At 44.1% G+C, this 22,590-nt stretch overlaps 1 protein-coding gene across 2 annotated transcripts in view; it reads left to right on the plus strand.

Moving 5' to 3' along the window:
* Window positions 1-22,590, plus strand: part of BORA (BORA aurora kinase A activator) — a 41,628-nt gene that overhangs the window by 8,184 nt on the left and 10,854 nt on the right. For both annotated transcript variants that reach the window (XM_074982865.1, XM_074982864.1), the window contains exons 4-10: window positions 1,137-1,182; window positions 6,351-6,432; window positions 7,648-7,713; window positions 14,441-14,497; window positions 16,425-16,648; window positions 19,775-19,928; window positions 21,838-22,445. In XM_074982865.1, the coding sequence (XP_074838966.1) occupies window positions 1,137-1,182; window positions 6,351-6,432; window positions 7,648-7,713; window positions 14,441-14,497; window positions 16,425-16,648; window positions 19,775-19,928; window positions 21,838-22,445 (1,237 nt within the window). The remainder of the gene's footprint in view (window positions 1-1,136; window positions 1,183-6,350; window positions 6,433-7,647; window positions 7,714-14,440; window positions 14,498-16,424; window positions 16,649-19,774; window positions 19,929-21,837; window positions 22,446-22,590) is intronic.

The raw sequence follows: 22,590 nt of genomic DNA on the forward strand, positions 1-22,590 counted from the left end.
AGAGAGAGGGGGGGGGGGGGGGAGAGACCTCACTGGGGACAACGCATGTAGGCCACCCCATAGTTGGGTAAGCAGAATATATACTCTACAGAAGTATCTCACTATTGAAGACAGTTTGGTGGGCTAGTCGACATGCATCCTGTGCCATCTGAAAACAGTTAGGTGTCTTGTGGCCTGTGAGTGTAAGGAATAGAGATATAAAGCGGTGAACAACAGCTCAAAGCTGGGCAAGGTTATTGGTATCCATCTTTCTCAGAGGTGGCTGAGATGATGCAAAATTAGTATGAAGGAGCAGTAGTGTTCTTGCTTATATTTTTCTGGGTGAAGAGGCTATATGTCAGATGTAAGAAACTTGTAGATCTTATTACTCAAAGAAACTTTCAAATAAGCACGGACATATTTGCCTATTATGTGCATAAAAGACAACTTATTACAGCTTGCTGAGATCAGTGTTTAGTGACTTCAGTTATTCCCATGTTCTACTGCAGTATTTGACTGGCTGATGCGTTCAAGCTGATCCACTTGTCTGCCTTTTATAATTCTTACTGTACATTTGGTACAAAATTGTTTTGGTTGGTATGTCTGAGGACAGTCTCCTGGCTTTGTTAATCTTCATTTTCTGCTGGTAGAAACAGGATGTTTTCAGATCAGATGATAGGAAGTATCTGCTGTTCAGAAAGCCCATAAGGCAACTTGAATATTGTGCCACAGTTGTTTTTTGATCATTGTGTGAAGAGGCATATAAGATTGATATTTTAGGTGCCATCAGACTCACTGCAGAGATTTGGGTGGAAAGAAGCTATACTAAGAGGGAGAGAGAGAGAGAGATTTTATTCAAATAGAAATATTTTGATAATATTAAAAGAGAGATACAGAGGATTAGAAATGTTAATACAAAACTGCGCAGTGTAGGAACTCATTTTTAAAGTAGCTAATTGTCTGAGTACAATACACACTTATCAATTTTGAATACAAAGGAATTGCACACAGCACATTAAGAATAATATACATCGAGTAAATTGATTTATTTGAACAGGCAGCTAATCTTAATCTTTCACAAAATGGTGTTCTTTTACTTGAACCATCAAATGTAGCAATGGCATTGGTAACTTATGTTTTTCGTTTGCATTGTTTAGAACAGATAAAGAGATGGAAGACAAAAGACAAAAAGCCATTGAAGAGGTAATAAAAATTGCTATTGATATCAAATCAGATATTAATATTTTGTAGATGGGTAAAATGAACAATGGTGTAAACTTTCAGCATTGTCCAGCAACTTTGCACAGGAACTTTACAAAGTATGAGGTAGGTCTTCACCAAGAGTATGTGGTATTGTAACAGGTAGCAGAATATCATGCAATGTACTGCTATCTAATATTTCAAAATGGGAATCCTTATTTGCGGCTTTTATGTGGGTTTTTTTTTTTTTTATACCCTCCAATTTTAATCCAAACCCCCTCCCCCCTCTGACATTGGGACTTTTATATGATCTTAAATTATTTAGGCCTAAAATATGGTAAAAGCTTTTTAGAGCATTTCACAAGTATTTCACATGATGTAAACTCTCCTTGATGATCTGAACAGGTGACTGTTTTCCAAATAGTTTGGAGTTGGAGCTCCACATTTCTTAAGTTCTGATTTCATTTATCTTGGTAATTGGCAGACTGCATTTTCTCTAAGGGAAGAATCTTATTGGAGATTTGGCTGGCCCTGTTACTTCTGACCTGGATTTCCTTTTTTAAAAGAGAACTTAAACAGCCATGTGTTCAGCAAATGTTACTGGCAGATGGGCAACTCTGTGCCACAAATGACATGGGTTCAAAATGTAAGTGAAAGGAGTTGCTATCAGACTGTCACCTTTAGAGATATGGACGAGAGACTTATGAATGAGTGGAGGGATCTCCTGTGTTGCAGTGGTGCTGCCAGTAAGGGAGACTTCTTGCGTGCCTGCCTGCCCTGGCCTCCTGCTGCGTCCAGAAGCAGCCAGCCGGGGGGGGGGGGGAGAGGGGAGGGGAGGAGAGAAGCCACCTGCAAGCCCTGCCCCTGCATCACCCATTGGGTGGAAATGGGGAACTCTCTCCGGTGGGAGCCAAAGGGGAGGTGCTGGCAGAGGGGCGGCACACCAAACCATGTACTCTCCAGCCACAGGAATACCCTTTGGGGGATGATACTGGGCTGGAGCAGACAGGAGGCCTCCCTTAGCCTCATTGTGCTGCCTGGCAGTAGAGGCTACCCCCCAGCCCTGACTCTCTTCCCAGAGCCAGCATTTTGCATCTCCTACAGCACTCCTATACTCTGTTCAGATTAGACCCCTACCATCTGTGATGAAGTGGGGGGGGGGAGTGCATGTGTGAGTCAGGCTGGATGTGAGAGGCAAGCAGAGCAGCTCCCAGTGGCTAAGGATGACCCTGGGGCTACAACTGGCAGGTAACACCTCTGCCCTGAACAAAGAGGAGGGAGGAGCTGAGCTGGGTTTTTGAATCGGGGAACGGCAGTGAGGGGCTAGGGGAAGAAAGAGCTGGAAGGCAGCCAGCCTGAGGAGGGGGAAGGCTACACCCCAGAGGGGCACCCCTGGGGATCTTCCCCCCAGGACAGGTTAGAAGGACTGTCTCTGACTGCTGTACTATCGCTTCTGTGAGAAACTGGGCATCTGTTGCCTAATAAACCTGTTGTGCCTGCTGAGTGAGAGTCACTCCTGTCAGCAGACAGGGTGCAGTGCAGGGGGACCCCTGAACCCCATCACACCATCCTGCACCCAGACTCCCTCCTAGAGCTTGACCTCCACCACACACACACACACCCTCCCCAGACATTCCACATGTATCTTAATGGTTCCCTTTGGATTTTTGTAACCAACTTTTTCTTGTTCTGGTCAGTGAAAGTGCTTTCCGTGGGAATGGATTTGTCCAACATGCCTGGCTTCATCCAGCTTTGGTTATTCTTTTTTGTTTTCTAGTTTCCAGTCACATTTGCTTGCTTGTCTGTCTGTCTGTCCTTCCTTCTCTTCCTTGGCTGAGACTTATCCCTACATGCCACTTTCCTGGCCCTTTTGGGTCCTAAAGCTCTGGGGGAAGAGAAATGGCTGTTTCAGTGCATTGGCACAACTTCTCTCCATACCTTAAATCTTGATGTAATACACAGCCTGAAAGTATTAATACTTACAGAAATTCTATCTTTATAATCTCTTCTACTCAGTAATGGGAGTTTTCTTGTTGGGAATCATAGAGTCACAGAATGTTAGGACTGGAAGGGACCTTGAGAGGTCATCAAGTCCAGCCCCTTGCCCTCATGGTAGGACCAAGTACTGTCTAGACCATCCCTGATAGACATTTATCTAACCTGTTCTTAAATATCTCCAGAGATGGAGATTCCACAACCTCCCTAGGCATTTTATTCCAGTGTTTGACCACCCTGACGGTTAGGAACTTTTTCTTAACGTCCAACCTAAAACCTCCCTTGCTGCAGTTTAAGCCCATTGCTTCTTGCTCTATCCTCAGAGGCCAAGAAGAACAAATTTTCTCCCTCCTCCTTATGACAGCCTTTTGGATACTTGAAAACCAATATCATGTCACTCCTTAATCTTCTTTTTTCAAACTAAACAAGCCCAATTCTCTCAGCCTTTCTTCATAGGGAAGAAGAGCAATCCATTTTTATTTCTATTTTGGGCAGCTAAGGTGAAGTGCTTAAACCCTCATATTACTCATTAAACCACCTTTGTTAAGAGGAAGTTAAGGTTGTAGGTATCAGCCAAGTTTAATAATACATGAAACATTGGAGAACCAAGAAATCCAGAATTTAGTTTGTGTTTCACAGAGAACTCAGACTGCCTTAACACTCCATAATACAGCTACAGATGAGCAAATAAGACATCCACATTTCTTTACTACAAATTTTATTTTTTTTCCTGTTATCAATACATTCTAGGATTTCTTGGCAATGACTGCTGCTTTACTTGCTTTCTTTATGACCATACATACTACACGTAAGCAACTTTAAATAAATAGCATGCTGAAGATAATTTCTTGTTCCTCATTAAGGACGGATCAGACTCTAGTTCCATGTTGTGTCCAGTTGTCCCAAGTGTCAATAAGCTCAGCAAGTGTATTTCTACATATAGTCTTCGTATGCTTATGTCATTCTAAAGTATTTTAATGAAAACGGAAAAGCTTAGAGTAGTGACAAAGAAACATCATAATAAATCGTGTGTATATATAAAAGCTATGTATAAATCTGAGTTCTGTGGTGCACATTATCAAAACTCTGAACAAAGAGTGCCTGGGGCAGTTAAGGTAGTTTCACTGTCTTGTTTTGAGAGGTGCAATCAAATGCATTTTCTGATTTAAAGATGCTGTTGCAATACTTCTGTCTGGGCTATGTACAAAATGTTCAAAAGCCAGTGAAGCAATGGATGTGCAGAGCTGGTTTGAAAGAAGAAGCTGGCCTCTTTAGGTGAGGTTGCGATGCACTTGTAATAATGCAATTCTTTTCTTTTTGCTTTTCTGAAAAGCAACCTTTCTAGTCTTTTATTTCTTTTGATTCTACTTCTTGTTAGTCTATAAAGGAAATTGAGTGCAGGGAGACTTACTATTAAAACAGGTAGATTCTTTATTTATATATGCCCTGATTCTCCTTCCTCAGAAAAATACTCTGTTCGTTTTCCAGTCCCTCTTGCTGGTAACTCAGATAGATAAATTTAAGTTTTAAATTTTAAGTCCTATTAAACTCGAGAACAAAGACTGGTACAGTGTAAAACAGTAATTCCCAACCAAATCATTTGGTGATCCCCCATCAAAGCGAATTTTAGCTGCAATGTACACTTCATTAAATGAAAAAGGAAACTACATAGATTTTTTGGACAGTAATTACATTATTGGAAGATATTAATTTTAAAACAATAATTAACTTTAATTAAAACTTATTTTCTATGATCACTTTTGTTTGTATTTTTTTTCTTTTGCAGACTCCTAGGGGTCTGTGGAATCACAAGTTTTGAACCACTGGTCTAAAATGTGCTTTCTGGTAACTACAGCAGTAGTTTAGCAAGTTGAAATTACTGCTTGGCAGTCTTCTCCCTTGCATTAATTTACTAGCAACACTAGCCCTTGAGGTTGAAGAGATTCAATTTTCACAGAATCGCCAGGTGCTATTCCCTAAGGGGTAGATAATTGGAATGTCTTTTTGTTCCTATTACAGTTCTGCAAAGCCCATTGTGTTTTGCCGTGAGAAACTGGAAGACTTCCTGGGGGTGCAGGCTCAGCCCCTGGTTTGCTCATGAAGCTATTAAATTGCTTAATTTATCTTATGTGTAAATGCACTTGCATTGTCCTTTGCCTGCAGTCAAGCCAGTGAGGTTTGTGTATTGCCTCCCAAACATATTTTAGTTGTGTATTTCCAGCATATTCTGACTCTTTGTACACAACTCATATATCCATCACACAATGACTTTCTGTAGTAGTGTTTAATATTGTCCTTTACAAGTTTTAGGCACATATTTTGACAAAGGTATGGATACGGTTAGTATGTCAGGCTAAAGAGTAATAGTATGGTGAGTATTCTGTCAGTTGGTGTTCAGGGGATATTATGATGATGGAGAGGAATGGTTCTTCTATATACTGACTTTTTTTTTTTTTTTTTAAATGTCAAGATTCTTAAAAAAGTGATGCCTCTTCATGTCATTGCCCTTCTGTACAATATTGTAATGAATGAGTTTTGTACTTTTTAAATGAAAACAGGTTTTGTCACAGAAGATGTGAACAAAATGCAAAGAAGACTTAACTGCTATTAACAAAAATTAACTACTGATGTCAAAATATCCAACTGCTATTGTTTCCTACTATCTCAGAAAAACTGCAGTTCAGAAAATTACATAGTTTGTTTCAAAGGTGTATTTAATCAGAAGGGCTAGGAACAATTTTTTAAAATTGGAGATTTCTAATAGATACGTTATAGGGCTGGCCCTTTCCAGAATAACAGCTGGGCCTGTCCATCTTGGAGACAACAGATTGCCTTTTTCTGAAAGAAACATTGAAAGAGGACTTACCCTCTGTTCCTAATTGTATGAAGGGTAGACTGGAATGCAATTCCCAACTGACAGATGAATTCCATGGCAAATTTTCTGTGTGACAAAACCTGTTTTCACTTAAAAGAAGGACAAAATATTCATACATTACAATATTATACAGAAGGGCAAAACCAGAAATAAACATCACTTTTTTAGAACTTAATTTTTTAAAAATGTCAGCCTATCAGAATCAAAATTTAAGATTTGCAGTGGTTGCTTGCAAGTATATATCTATAAAATTAACTAGACAGTCTTAATGTTTGAGGGTATCTGATTTGTTTTCCTCTAGTTTTTCACCAAAAGTGTTATTGTTCCTTCTCCTTGGACTGATCATGAAGGGAAGCAAGTTTCCGAGTTTCATTCCACTAAATGTAAGTTGTATAGATTTCTACAAATTTCTTTTAGTAGTTTACAATTTAGAAATTGGCTGTTTTTTTCAAGACTAAAATGTTTGTTTGTAACTGTTTTTAATAGTTTGGAATAACATGACTAGACAGGAACACTCGTGGGGCCAGGATTTTGCCTAATAATTTAGGCTTCATGGTTTTCTTGTTCATGTGAACGTGATCCTAGCTATGATCTGGTAATACTTTCTCACTGTAAGAATTGGAATTGCTTTTTTGCGTCTTGCTTAGTTCCCCATATGTGTAATTGTATTGAATAAGAAAATTGAACAGAGTTACACTTCATTGAGCCCACCAAATTTTCTAGAATGGGGGAGCATGTTTTAAAAAAAAAAAAAAAAAGGCAAAATCTTACTTTTTATTTTGTTTTGTAATATAACGTAGTCCAAAATAAATGTCAAAACATTTATTTTGTAAAGAAACATTGAAGCTTTTTAACTCCCAAAATATAATGAATGGTCTTAACACTATCAAAACTTTCAGTTGGTCTCCCTTACCTTCCAAAAATTTCACCAACATTTGGCAAAAATCAATATCATTTGACAAAGCTTTTAGATTTCAACTGGATTTCTTTTTCTGATGGGAAAAGCTTGTACAATGTGAGCTGGCTAGAAAAACTGATGTAACCTCTCAAGACTTTTTTTTTTAATCTGTCCCATACTTAGGGAAGGTCTACATGGTTTTGAAATATCTATCCTAGCACCAACACAACAGCTACTTCCAGATAATTTCGAAATAGCTGTTGGCTTATGGTAAATTGGTAAACCTCCTTCTATATGAGGAATACTGCCTATTTTGAAATAGGTGCTGTTAAGACGATGAGTATAATCTATTTCACAAGAGGCTCTGGGTGTAGATGCTGTATTTTGAAATAGCTAAGTGCTGTTTAGAAGTGCATTTTTGTATGTAGCAGCTTTACCACAAAATAAGCTGTTCTGGAGTAGCTTATTTTGAAATAAGGCTGGTATGTAGCTGTATCATCAGTCACAAAATTATCTACATATTTTATATATAACATATCTTCAGAGCATAAAACAAGTATTACAGTACTTTATTATGACTATTTTTGAGAAGATGATCAGTACATTTGGACTAAATATTTCACTGTGCTATTCTGTTTCAGAAAGTTAAGAGGCTTGATTTTTAAGTTTTAGCTGAATTTATGTAAATGATGTTTTTCAGGTATAGATTTAAATAACATTTCACCAATTGGAAGACAGCTAACTGTGCAACCTGGAAAAAGCAATGGTTGGTATATAACGGTATTGTATGAAAAAAATATGTTTTTATGTAAGCTAACTGAATCCCTATATAAAAACAAGTTTGCTTGTCCACAGTACTGCAAGGATGCTTCAGCATATACCTGCTTTTAAGAATACTAGTAGTCTTGTTCAATGGGAAGATGTAGTGTTTTAAATTTAGACACGTATGTAGGCCTCACTGTTTGTCTAGAAATAACTAACTGTTTCTGTACTGCATTTAGTTTTACATGTTGTATTCTGTTTATGCCTTGAAGCTCCAACTGTATACTAACTTAATTATTTTATATATAAAGATTTTTTTGACATCTTCTGCCCTCCTTTCTGAAACCTGCATACATGTGGTCAGAATATGGTGTAGTGAATAAAGCTTCTTCTTCGAGTGTCCCCGTGGGTGCTCCACAATAGGTGTCGGGCTTGCCCGGCGCCGCAGATCGGATCTTCCAAGCAGTTTCTGCCGGACCGCGCATGCGCCGGCGCGCGCCGCTCCCTTGCGCGCTCCTGACCATGTGCGCGATCCGGTCCCCGCCAGTTCCTCTTAACCGCCGTCGGCTGCAGACGGAATCCGACTAGGCTAAGGCCAAATTAGCGTATTCAATAGGCTTTAACTGTTTTTTCTTTAAAGTTTTCAAGTTCTTAGGCTACTGCAAGTTAGCCGGTTGTTGTTTTTCAAAAAAAACAAACAAACAAACAAACAGCAAGCGGGACAGCTTTCAGTCCAGTCCCAGTAACAAGCGCTGGAGGCCAGGAGCATAGGGCCATCAGCCCTCCTGCTGCGGCAGGCTATCAGAAGGGGAAAACAGCACAGAGAAGGTGCTAAGTACCCGTTTAACAACTGAAAGACTCACCAACAATGTCCTCTTCAGGATTTAAGAAATGTGAGTCCTGCCGAGAGGCAATGCCAGCGTCTGATGGGCACAGTCTATGCATAAGGTGCCTTGGGGAGTCCCATGTTGCACAGAAATGCTCCTTTTGTGCAAAACTAACAGCCAGAGCAAGGAGGGACAGGGAGATGCGGCTTAAAATGCTGCTCTTCGACAAGGCCCTCCAGCCAGATGTGCCGGAGCGGCCGCAGCAGGAGGGACCCTCCGGGGCCCATAAAAGGAAAGCTGCCTCCCTCACCCCATCAGCGCAAAAACGGAGGAAAGCCTCCCCAGCCCGATCCCTGCCGGCAGCAACAGCGAGCGGGACGGGAGGAGCGCGCAGCCCCCAGCCGCAGCAACAGCTGATCGGCGGCGGCACGGAGAGCCACGTGGCAGCGGCTCAGCCTCCGATAATCAAGCAGCCGCCCCACACCGCAGGCAGGGCGGCGGCTAAGCAAGCGCCGGTACCGGCGGCACCGCAAGCAGCGGCACCGACCCCCGGGGAACCGGTGGTGCAGAGCGCGCAGGCACGCAGCCTGCAGGCACCGGAGGACACCACACGTGCGGCACCGCCCTCGAGTGTGCCGAGCACGGCGCCGACGGGGCACAGATCCCCTACACGTCAAGGGTCGGAGTTACCTCCTCCAGGGAGGGGGAAGGCTGCACACAAGACGAGGCATCGCAGCCCCTCTCCAGACAGGGCTGTGGAGTTGCTTTCTCACAGCCCTCCGCTTATGTTGCAGACTCCAACCAGAAGGCAGGGGTCCCCCCTAGCCTACCCGGAGCCCCCGTCTCCATTTTTGCAACCAGCCTCACCCTGGCTGGGACCACCTTCACCCTTCCTGGGGTTTGTACTGCTGGAATACTATTCAAAATCGCTCTCTCCAGCGTCCCAAATCTCTCGTCGATCTCGCCCCCCCAGACGCAGAGGGAATGCACCAAGGGAATGGTCTAGGTCACCTTCCCAAGAACAGTGCCTATATTGCCATGGTCGCCCCTATCACGCGGGGCATAGACACCATCGGCAATCTACTAGGGAAAGATCCCGACAGACGATCGCGTATCCCCGAGGGCAATTGCGACCGGGGACAGAGACTCAAGCATCTCAGGGGGGACTGGTTATGGAACCCCGAGATTTTTCCCTCGCAAACCTCTAGTGAGAGGGTGTACCATCACCAACAGGAACTGGAAGGGTCCAGAGAGACGTACCCCAGCGGTTCCTCGCTCTCCTCCCCGGACGAGGCTACGGCCCCAGGGGACGTCCATCCCCCGGACGATCTCAAACAGTTTCAAGAGCTTTTTAAGAGGGTGGCCTTCACGCAAGGCATCCAGACAGCAGAGGTGCAAGAGAAACACCATAAGCTCCTCAAAAATCTGAGACCTCCGGCCTCCTCCAAAGTAGCAATACTGCTTCATGAAGCAATCTTGGAGTCCGCCACTATGATATGGCAGACCCCTGCGACTATTCCGCCTGTCCACAAGAGAGCGGATAAGAAATACTTCGTGCCGGCGAAGGGCATGGAGTTCCTGTTCAGCCACCCACAGCCAAATTCCTTGGTGGTGGAGTCGTCGCAACAAAGATCAAAGACATCTCAATTCAGGACAGGGGGAACAGACAAAGATGCCAAGAAGCTAGAGCTGTTTGGCAGAAAGGTCTACTCCTCCTCCACTCTAATGTTGCGAATGGCAAATTACGCAGTGCACTTAGCGAACCATAATTTCGACAACTAATCTAGGTTAACCTCCCTCATGGACTCGCTTCCAGAGGACAAAAAGCCGGTGCTCAAGGCCATCGTGCAAGAAGGCTACGCGGCCTCGAGGACGGGAGTTCAGATCGCCCTGGACGTTGCGGACACAGCAGCATGTTCGACAGCTACGGCAGTGGTGATGCGAAGGGAGTCCTGGCTCCAGACTTCGGGTATACCGAGGGATCTGCAGGCGAAGATAGTTGACCTTCCCTTCGACTCGCAGAAGCTGTTTGCTGAATCAACTGACTCGGTCCTTCATTCCAGTAAAGATTCAAGAGCCACACTCAGGACCCTGGGGATTTACACCCCTCCATACAAAAAGAAAAAGTACTACCCTCAACAAAGACGGTACCAGTACCAGCAACAGCGTCCCCAGTACCACAGGGGTTACGAGCAAGGGCGACATCAACAGCACCAGCAGTACAGAACTCCCAGGCGACGTTCCCAACAGAGCCGTGCGTCCTCGGGGCAGGGCCAAAGGCCACAAGTTTGACACACAGATCCAGGGCTGCGCCATCACTACCGTCGCACAAGGTCATCCGAAGCGGCTATTCCACCATTGCCTCCGACCATTCTACGACCAGTGGCAAAGGATCATCACAGACAAATGGGTGCTGGAGATCATAGCCACGGGGTACGCCATCCCCTTCCAGTCGCTCCCACCGCCACGACCTCCACCCAGGCCCCACCTCCAGGAGGCCTCCCACGTAGCGAGGCTCAAGCAGGAGGTAGACCATCTCATGCTCATAGGGAAAGTGGAAAGAGTGCCGGAGCAACTGCAAGGAAAAGGGTTCTACTCGAGGTACTTCCTCTCGGAGAAAAAGACAGGAGGCTGGAGGCCCATCTTAGATCTTAGCGGCCTCAACCGGTACCTGCGCAAGCAATGCTTTCGGATGATCACAATCGCCTCCATCCTTACAGCACTGGACGATGGAGACTGGTTCGCAGCCCTCGATTTACAAGACGCGTACTTCCACATAACTATCCATCCGGCTCACCGGCGATTCCTCCGGTTCATGGTAGGCAACGAACACTTCCAGTACAAAGTCCTACCGTTTGGTCTCTCCTCGGCCCCCAGAGTCTTCACCAAGACCTTGGCAGTGGTGTCAGCCTACCTGCACAGACGGGGTATTTATATTCCCGTATCTGGACGACTGCCTGCTCAAAGGGGCCTCGAAGGGGGAGGTACTACGCATGATACGCGTCACAGCAAACACGTTCTCTTCACTCGGCCTGGTTATCAATCTGGCAAAATCAAAAATAGACCCCACACAGGACATAGAGTTCATAGGGGCTCGCATAAACTCTGTTACAGCGAGAGTATATCTACCAGAGGCTCGCTTTCGGGCCATCGGCTCCCTCGTGCAGGTCATCACCTTCAGCCCTACGGTGCCGGTCTTGACGTGCTTACAGCTGCTGGGCCACATGGCAGTGGCGACGTTTGTAGTACAGAACGCCAGGTTGCACATGCGCAGCATGCAGCACTGGCTGGCGAGCGTATACAAACCGGCAGTACACACCGTTCACAGGGTGGTGTCGCCCACACCGGAGGTGCGCAAATCCCTCCAATGGTGGGTAAACCCCAGGAACTTGCTAACAGGGGTACCCTTCCACCAGCCACAAATATCTGTTTTTCTCACTACAGATGCCTCCCTCATAGGGTGGGGAGCGCACATGGGCGAAGAGGTGACTCAAGGACTGTGGTCATCCCCGGAGCAGTCACTACACATAAATATACTGGAGCTCAGAGCAGTGTTCAACGCCTGCAGACACTTTCGAGACCATATACAAGGCAAAGTCGTCGGGATCAGTACAGACAATACCTCCACCATGTTTTATATAAACAGGCAAGGAGGAGCTCGATCCCGTGCCTTATGCGTGGAAGCAGTCCGCTTATGGAACTGGTGCATCGCCAACAATATAATCTTGAAAGCCTCATACTTGCCAGGTGCGCACAATGTAAAGGCAGACCAGCTGAGCAGGCATTTTGCACTCACACACGAGTGGCAGATCCGTCCCGATCTGCTACGGCCGATTTTCCACGCATGGGGTTTTCCCCAGATAGACCTGTTTGCCACTCAACACAACAAGAAGTGCCCACGATTCTGCTCCAGGGCAGGACTGGGATGGGGGTCCCTGGGGGACGCGTTCGCGATCCCGTGGAGGGGGCCCCCTGCTTTATGCTTTTCCTCCCACAGTGCTGATCCGCAAAGTCTTGCAGAAAGCCAGGAGGGAAGGGGCCCGGATGATCCTGATAGTCCCAACGTGGGATCGACAACAGTGGTTCCCCCTACTCCTGCGCATGTCGGACTGTCCACCGATGCCTCTTCCGGTGGCGCCGGATCTGCTCACGCAAGCCCAGGGGTCCATAGTGTACCCGCACCCCCAAAGCCTGCGACTGCAAGCGTGGTTAATCCATGGCTCAGCTCCCTAGAGAGCACATGCACAGAGGAAGTGCAGCAAGTCCTAGAAAGTAGCAGGAGGACTTCCACCAGGAAGACCTACAAGCAGAAATGGACTCGCTTCACGGCTTGGTGTTCTACCAAACAGCTGGCCCCCCTTTCGGTGCCTATACCTACAATACTAGAGTATTTACTGGACCTCAAGAGAGGAGGACTCTCACTATCCTCGTTGAAGGTCCACCTTGCCGCCATCTCGGCGTTCAGACACGAGGAGGAAGGGCACACGGTGTTCGCCCATCCTATGGTTACCAGGTTCCTCAAAGGGTTGGTAAACCTATACCCCCCTCGGAAACCGATTCCACCTTCGTGGAACTTGGACCTGGTGCTTACCGCGCTAATGGGACCACCGTTCTAGCCCTTGGCCACGGTCCCCCTCCGCCTCCTTACAATAAAGACGACCTTTCTTCTTGCAATTACGTCAGCTCGTAGGGTGAGCGAGCTTGCGGCAGTCATGGCAACGCCACCCTGCACTGTTTTTTCCAAGGAGGCGGTAACCATACGGCTGCATCCAGCCTTTGTTCCCAAAGTTTCTTCTAAGTTTCACATTAACGAACCTATTGTTCTACCCTCATTTTATCCAAAGCCTCATAACTCCAACGGAGAGGCGTGCCTACACCTCCTGGACGTGAGGAGGGCGCTAGCCTTCTACGTAGACAGGACTAAGTCCTTCCGGAAAACGGATAGACTCCTAGTCTCCCTCGCTCCCAAATCAAAAGGAGAAGGTCTCTCCTCGCAGAGAATCTCAAAGCACATTGTATCCTGCATAAAAATGTGCTACGAACTCAAAAAGACTCCTTTACTGGCCACGCCCAGGGCTCATTCCACTAGGGCGGTGGCGGCGTCAACAGCCTTTTTCAAGTGCATTGCGTTAAAAGACATTTGCAGAGCGGCGACCTGGTCATCCTACGACACCTTCGCCAAACATTACGCCCTTCACAGGGTATTCCAAGAGGATACCCGTCTCTCTACAGCGGTCCTCTCGGGGACAAGCTCACATAATCCGATTGCCCACCTCCTATCTTGGGTCACTGCTGGGTAGTCACCTATCGTGGAGCACCCACGGGGACACTCGAAGAAGAAAGACAGGTTACTCACCGTAGTAACGGTGGTTCTTCGAGATGTGTCCCCGTGGGTGCTCCACTACCCGCCCATCCTCCCTGCTTCGGATCTCTGTTAGTGTTTTGCAGGGGCATCCGAGGCGGTTGGTCGAGGAACTGGCGGGGACCGGATCGCGCACATGGCCAGGAGCGCGCAAGGGAGCGGCGCGCGCCGGCGCATGCGCGGTCCGGCAGAAACTGCTTGGAAGATCCGATCTGCGGCGCTGGGCAACCCCGACACCTATTGTAGAGCACCCACGGGGACACATCTCGAAGAACCACCGTTACTACGGTGAGTAACCTGTCTTTTCATAGTTGACTCCACGTACAGATTCTTTGAGTCCTACAGTACATTTGTTCCTGAATACATAAGCGACCATACGGCAACATTTTCCAGCAGTATAATTCCCTTTTCCTCACGTTTCAATACATTGTGTTTCACTAATTTAACTAGGTATGGTTAAGTACAATTTTAAGTTAAACCTTTCAGTTGCGCTAGTTGATTCGGTTACTGAAGGCTAACTTCATTGTTTTTCTTCATTGCAGCTGCTTGTCAGACAATATTGTCTTTGCCTGTGGATTTTAACTTAGAAAAAATATTAGGTATGTCAAAGGTTGTATTTATGTATGAATGTCTATATTGAAGATGTATTTTGCATCTTTATTAAGCATGGGGAGAGAGTGCACTAGAAACCTAGGGTGAATCAATACTGAGCATTTAGAATGTTTTTGTCTTACTGGAAATAAAATTACCTGACTGTATCCCTATTATGGTTTGGTGACTTTTTCTTTATCCCCAAACTATATTTTTGGATGGGATGGAATTTACTTTTCTCTTTTGAGAACCTGCGCCTGTAGCAGGCACCTGATAAACCATTTTTATACCTGATAGAACTCTAAAATGTGACTCTTAAATTTTGCTGCCACCTCTGCTTTACATTAGAAAGTGATAAGAGGGAGGAAAATTCTGATTGCTGCTTTAATGCTACAGCTGGTAGACTTGATTCAGTCCTGTTCACATGAGTTTCCAGCTACCTGCCTCTGTATCTTTTCTTGGATGAGGTGGCCAGAATTTGCATTCCAACACACAGTAGCCAGTAATGTTTGTCATGGGGTGGTGGAGAGAGGAGGATGATACTGGAATGGTTCAGAGCATGGAAAACAGAAGAGATTCCAGAGAACCGGAAAAGGGCAGATAGTACCAAACCACTGAAAGGGGAATGAAAACAACCCAGGGCCCGGTGAAGTCTGTTGCCGGCCCTGTGGAAAGTATATTTATAAAGTTTGTGGGTGATAACAGGCTGGGAGGGATTGCATGTGGTTTGGTGAATACGATGATTTAAAATAGCATGAAATTCAATAAGGACAAATACAAGTACTCCACTTAGGAAGGAGCAATCAATTGCACACATACAAAATGGGGAAATGACTGCCTAGGAGGGAATACTGTGGAAAGGGGTCTGGGATCATAGTGGATCACAAGTTAAATAGGGGTTAACAGTGTAACACTGTCCCCAAAAAAGCAACTATCATTCTGGGATGTATTAGCAGGAGAATTGTTATGGAAGACCCCAGAGGTGATTGATCTGGTTTATTCTGCATTGATAAAGCCTCAGTCGAAGTATTGTCTAGTTCTGGGTGCCATATTTCAGGAAAGATGTGGACAAATTGGGAAAAGTCCAGAGGAGTGCAACAAAAGGGTCCTGACTGAAGGCACCTCGTACCCCACACCACTTTTCTTTTTCCCTAGAGAAGACTGAGGGGGGATATAACTTTTCAAGTACATCAAAGATTGTTAGAGAGGAGGGAGAAACAATATTCTTGACAACCTGTAAAGATGGGAAAAGAAGTAATTGGCATAAATTGCAGCCAGGGAGGTTTAAGTTGGAAGTTAGGAAAGACTTCCTGTCAGGGTAGTTAAGCACTGGAATACATTGCCTAGGAAGTTTGTAGAAGCTCAGTTATTGGTGATTAAGAGCAGTTTGGAGCATCACTTCTCGGGCATAGAGTAGATAATACTTAGTCCTGCCATGAGTGCAGGGGAATGAATTAGAAGACTTGTGGCAGTCCCTTCCAGTCAGTCCTTTGCTTCTATGGGAGTTTTGTCAGTATGGTCACTTGGAATAGCAGCTGTCTGAGAAGCCTTGGCTATACAAGCGGAACAATTTAACAGATACTGTTCAATATTGTCGTGATTGAACTGGGCCTGATACGTTTGGACCAGCCTCCATGTATGGGAAAAATTACATTACAGCAAACTTCAATAATCCTGGAGTCTATGGAGAGAAAGTACTGTGGGGTTGTGGGTTTTTCTTTTTTTAATAACCTTGCTGTAACCCTGCTTAGCTTAATACTCGTAGCATGGCTAAAATATTATTAATCATTTCAACGGTTAAAGAATTCAGGGTTTGGTCTAAGGCTGTGCGGACAGAGTTCTTGCCCCCTTTGTTCCTTTATATTGTAAACAGTAGAAATAAGACGAGTGGTTAACTAAATTTGCAAGCAAGCTTTTTTTTCTTTCTTTCTTTAGGTGACTATTTTAGAACAGAGGAGTTTGTAGACCAGTCTCAGGAAAGCCTAAGCTCCTCATCACTGAGAAGAAAGCTGTTTTTAGATGAGAATGGAAGTGTATCTGAGTGTTTGTCTCTTTCTCCACAAAGTCATTGTAATAATCCACCACCATCACTTGGAGTGCTTTGTTCAATAGATATCTCTCCAGCGCGGTGCAGAAGCCCCTTAGAAACATCTAGTTCAGTAAGGAGACTTTTTTTATTTTCATTATGTATGTACTAATTTAGCTAGTGCATGTGAAATCCTTAAAGCTGCAGAACCATTTCTGAGCATGTCTGATCAGTTTTCAGTAGCTGAAGTGCCACTTTTCAGTTGTCTATATTGAGGTAATCAGAGTGGTGTAATGCAAAGTGTCTGGCTCCAATTTCAATTTCAGAACTAAATTTTGCCAAGCTAAACTTTATTTTTTTTTTAAACTTCAATTTTTTGCTTTTCTTTCACCATCCAATTGTCATGTAGTGCTGATATTCACAGTTAAAGAATTGCCTTTTCCTCTGCTCAGCTGTCCTGTCTGAGTGGCACTGACATGAGAGAGGCTATGTCTAGATTAGAGCAATTTGTTGACAGAAGGTTTTTGTAGGAAGATACACTGCAAACTTGTACTGTATTTACTTTTACTGTACCTAGGGGAAATGTAACTAAAATTTACTTATGGTTAAAATGCCAGTTATTTTAGAGTTCTGGATGATAGAATGCCAGTTAAGACAGAGTTTACTGTAATGTTCCCTAGTGTTCTTTACCTGTGTGTTGTTTCAAACACACTAGGGAATCTTCAGTTTGCATAAGTAGGATCGACATGGACCAGTTAACATATGTAACATGTTTAGTGCACCTTAGAAATCATTCCGCTGTAGTCTGCATTGCATCTTGCTGTAGACAAGCCCTTTGTTTTTGTATTGAGGTGGTTTTTGGGTAAAACCAAAAATTAGAAGCCTTCATAGATAATAAAGGAAAAGAAGGCACAAACTTTTTTTACACTTCAGAATAAAGTGAGCATGTCTCTTGAAAGGATGATATTGTACCACAGAATTGCCATGTTTTTACAGTGCTATTCACTGATCTGTGATATTTGTTCAGAGCTCTTAAGTTAGGGAATGAGGAATACAGATGCATCTCTGGTGTTTTTATCATACACAGTTGAACTGAAAGGCCTGTGAAAGAAGTTAATTTATTGACATCCGTTTCCAAAACAAACTCAATTTATTGAAATATTCAGGCAGCCATGATTATATTATACTAGATCAGTGGTTCCTAAACTTTTCAGCATCATGCCCCCCTTTTGATTTTTGAGAAACCCTCACACCCCCACCTCTTCTTTACCATCATCCAACCCCCCTTTAACAAAAAATTTCAATTTGTATTTGAAGTAAACACAAAAGCTTGATATCAAAATGTTATTTACAATTAAAAATAAGCACAAATAATTTTTCTTGGCCCCTTGTGATTGCCTGGTGCAGCCCCAGCTGGCCAGTTGCCTGAGACCCAAGCCAGCCTCCAGAGCTGCCCACGTCAGCCTCCCACCTGCCTGAGACCTACACTGCTAGAGCTGCCTGCCTGAGCCCCACACCACCAGGACCGGCTGGCCGTCCAAGCCACCCACCCAAGCCCCATGCTGGCAGGGCCAGCTGCCCACTTGCCACCCCAAGCTGCCTGAGCCTCATGCTGCTGGGGGCAACTGCCTGAGCCCCGTGCTTTCAGGGCCAGGAGCCCACCCACCAGTCTGAGTTGCCCAAGCCCCATGCTACTGGGGCCAGTTGCCAAGCCCTGATCTGCCAGGTGCAGCTGTCTGAGCCCCACGAGTCCCGCAAGCTGGCTGGCCGCCCAAGCCCTGCGAGCCACCCAGCCTAGCCCCGTCTCTGCCCTCCCCCAAAGCCAGGCACCCCCATCCTCCCCCTCCCATATAACCCCATCTTCTTCCTCCCCCCAACCCACGCTCAGTCTCATTTGCAGAAGGCAGCTAGCACCATGTGTGTCTTTGCCAGCTGCCTGCTTTTTATAGCAGCTACACCGGGTCACCCACATGAAATGGCAGGGGCTGAGAGCTGGAAGCAAAGGCCAGATCTTTCTTCAGGTGGGGGAAATGATGGGGCGGGGGGGCGGGTTGCCTCATGGGCCCCCCGCCCCCCTGGAATTTCTTCACACTCCGCAGTTTGGGAAACCATGTACTACATAAAGACAAGATCCCAACTAAGGCACAAATGTCTGAATGCGTTTTCTTAGCTCCGTCTCAAATATTCTGGTGATGAGTGCAAATTTCAACTTCATGCTGTGGCTAGGTCTTCACAATAGACTCCTGCTGGCATAGCTATGTTCGTCAGAGGTGTAAAGTGGCTGTGGTCTCTGATAGCTGTATTGGCAAAAATGCTGAAATTAGATGAAGCTATACTTCCAAAACTCCGCTTTTGACAATAGAACTCATTTTTTTAGGGGGGCTAGAACTAAGATATCTTGGGAAAACTACAGTTTTGCCAGCAAGCCTTGTTACAATTAGTGGTATTCCAATGCAATATACCGGTTATGGCTGTGTCAGCAAAATATTCATGCTGCGGTCTTGGCTTGAGATAAGAGAGTGTAACTTCTGTTGACTCTTTCATATAAAGGTCTGTTTTGGCTGACATCAAAGTTATGTCCTTCAGATTGTGTGGCTTCTGTTAAAATAGCCAACAGTAGCAGTGTGCAGGCTACTCAAACTGTTACTGCATTGGGGGCAACATTCCATTCTGGTTTTGGGTGGCTACCAATTAGGAAATTAAACATTGTAGGTAAAACAGTAATACAAATAATAAACAGTAATTTGGCTTTTCATTAGGAAAATTCTTATTCAGTAGTCTGGCTTCTGTTAGTTCTAATATGATTGATAACGTGGTCGTAATCAGTACTCTTCTTTGCAACCATTGACTCTTCTATGGCGCATTGTAAAATCCGGTTGGTGAATTTCAAATGGTACATTCAATCAGTGAAATACTTGATGAGATAGTCAGTGAAACAGAAAAAAAAGTATTTTCCCAGTAACTTTTTACATTCAAATTTACAAATTTGTACAGAAGTCCATATACCGTAAAAGCTTTATTATCCAGCACCCCTGGTGAACTGGGGACGTTGGATAATAAAATGTGCTAGTTAGTAGAGCTGGGGCCAGCAGGTGGGCAGTGGACAGCTGGCTCCCAGCCATACACTAGCCCTGCAACTGCCAGCCTCATCTGGGCATGGTGGTTAACTAAACGTGCCAGTTATCTGAATGCCTGCTTGATAACCGGGTTTTACTGTATTTATATTACCTAAAATCTAACTTACTCTTTGTTGTTCAAGGGTCAGTTTTCCTCCAGCCCTATTCAGGGAGGGACAAGGACATACAGTCTGGGAAGCATTACCAGTCCTACCTTTACAGAGAGGTCCCCTGCAAATATTGCTTCCCCTACTTTTTCTCCAATTGCTTTTCAGATAAGAAAGACACCATTGTCAGGTATGGTTTAATAGTACATACAGTCTCCTTTCAAGCAGCTTGTATTTCTTTTGATTTAAAACTGATCCATCTAGAGACAGATACTGGGCTTGATAGTCCAGTGGTCCCATCTAATGTGTCACATGACATGTTTAGCAGTAAAGTGTTGTAAATTTAAATGCGTTAAATGTTTATCTGAACAGACAACTTAAAGTTTAAAAACCAAGTTAATGGAAGAGGAAATCATTACATCCCTAGTATGAAATAAAGTAAAATGATCGACATGATCTGAGTGAGAGAGCTTTATTTGAAGCTATGTATCAAAAATAAGATGAGCAGTCAGAATTGTAATTTAATTAGAAGGAGTCAGGTTGAAGTAGGTAGGAAAACTTTAGTTGAATTTTATCATGTTAAATTTGAGCCTTGATCGCCAGAACTAGATTAAGTTGAGATTAAAGGATTTAATTTGTTTAAAAATCTAGTGGATGCTTATCCACATGACTTTCTGTGATTCTCCCCCCCCCCCCCCCACCCCTTTTGTCAGTGTTCGTAGTCTGTGTTTTGTAACAGCTTAATCTGTTTACATGGCTCAGGGGTCTGCAACCTGCAACCCCGGAGCCACATGTGGCTCTTGAAGGACTTCATTGTGGCTCCCAATGCTATAAATGGAAAGTTTTAATAAAAACAAAAAAAAACCTCTCCTGATTATTTTCAGTATTTCAGTAAGCATCTAAAAGCCCAACAATGAGTAACTCATAGATAAATAGCAAATTATACATAGTCTTGAAACACTGAATGACTCCCCCTTTACTATATGCAGTGCATTGTGGGATGTGTGCATACGGTGCTCTTAAAATAGAGGCTACAAAATGTATGGTTTGATGTTATTTATTAAGGACCATCTTGTATTCACGTGCATTGTGGCTATTGAATTATTGAGCTTTTTACCAAATTTAAAAAAAAAAAGGTTCTTCTTGCTATTTTGGTTGCTGATCCCTAGCACAGCTGACAGAGCCAGAACCTACTGAGATACTTTGGCAAAACTATATATAAAGACTAAATAGTACTTTCCACTTTTCATTCTCAAAAAGCTTTTGTAGAACTAATATGTTTTGAGAAATCCATAGTACTTGCTTATTAAGAAGTTTAAGTTATGGGACTGTAGGATTTTGAGGGTAAGGATTACATTTGGACATAGGTTGGTACTGACATTTGAAAATCTGATCTGTGCTGTATCAGAGCCATTCAGGGAAAGCAAATCTTTGGGTAAGCTGTATCAAAGGATTTGAACGTATGATGGCTAAGCAATGGCTACGTCTACACTAGCCAAAAACTTCGAAGTGGCCACGCAAATGGCCATTTCGAAGTTTACTAATGAAGTGGTGAAATACATATTCAGCGCCTCATTAGCATGCGGGTGGCTGCGGCACTTCAAAATTGACGCGGCTCGCCGCCGTGCAGCTCATCCAGACGGGGCTTCTTTGCAAAAGGACCCTGGCTACTTCGAAGTCTCCTTATTCCCATCTGCTCATAGGAATAAGGGGACTTCGAAGTAGGCAGGGTCCTTTTGAAAAGGAGCCCCATGTGGATGAGCCGTGTCAATTTCGAAGTGCCACGGACGCCTGCATGCTGATGAGGTGCGGAATATGTATTTCAGCACTTCGTTAGTAAACTTCGAAATGGCCATTTCGAAGTTTTTGGCTAGTGTAGACACGGCCAACATGTTTAATAAATAGAACCTAAACAATAGTTTGTTAAAGGCCTTCAGTGCCAGGAGAGGATGCTAGAATCACTAGGTTATGATTGAGGGAGTGTGGCTTTTTTTTTTTTTTTTAAATCCTTAAGTTCAGACTGTTTAGCTTTTGTTCTGTCTAATATGAAAGAGTTGAATTTTTTTTCTTTTTTTCTCTTTTTTAAATATGACGGTCAGAACAAAGAAAGTTGACATTTCGCTCTCCCGATGTGCCTTCTGTACCAGTCTCAAACAGAAGAACACCTCCATGTACTAGAAGCCCTTATATAGATGGCTGTTCTCCAATTAAAAACTGCTCTCCTATGAGACTTGGAGCATGCAGAGGGACGGCGCAATATCAAACTTCATTGATCAGGATACCATTTACCCTTGAAAATAACAGTGGCGATGCAGAAAACAAAGAGAATGCCCCACCTGCAGAAGTTCTGTTACCACAGATGGACACTGGAGTAATTTTACGGCAAGACGATGGTGGTAATTTTGCGCACAGTACACATCTGGTTATGGCAACCGTATCTATTTCACCAGATCACTCTGAAGCTTGTGAACAAGGAATGGCATCATTGCAAGATATAGAAGGTTTAAAGGAGAATAATACCGTTGATATGGTTGATCCAGTTGAGGTGTCAGATGAGAATGCTTGGGTAAAGGAATGTGTTGATAATAGCAGTATGCCAGTGACTGGTTTCGTGACAGGAATTACTTTCAGTATTGAAAGCTCTCATATGTGCATGTCACCTCTTGCAGAAAGCAGTGTAATTCCTTGTGACAGCAGTAGTATTCAGGTAAGAAGTTTTTTTTGTTAATATAATTTCAAGGAAATTTCTTGTGCTGCCATAAGAGTAAATTTGGATTAATTTACTATTTCCTTTAGTTTCTAATGAATTTGCACTAGTTAACTAAATTACTACAGAATGCAACTTTCTTTTA

This window comes from Carettochelys insculpta, chromosome 1 (assembly GCF_033958435.1).
Source record: "Carettochelys insculpta isolate YL-2023 chromosome 1, ASM3395843v1, whole genome shotgun sequence".
In the NCBI taxonomy this organism is placed as follows: Eukaryota; Metazoa; Chordata; order Testudines; family Carettochelyidae; genus Carettochelys; species Carettochelys insculpta.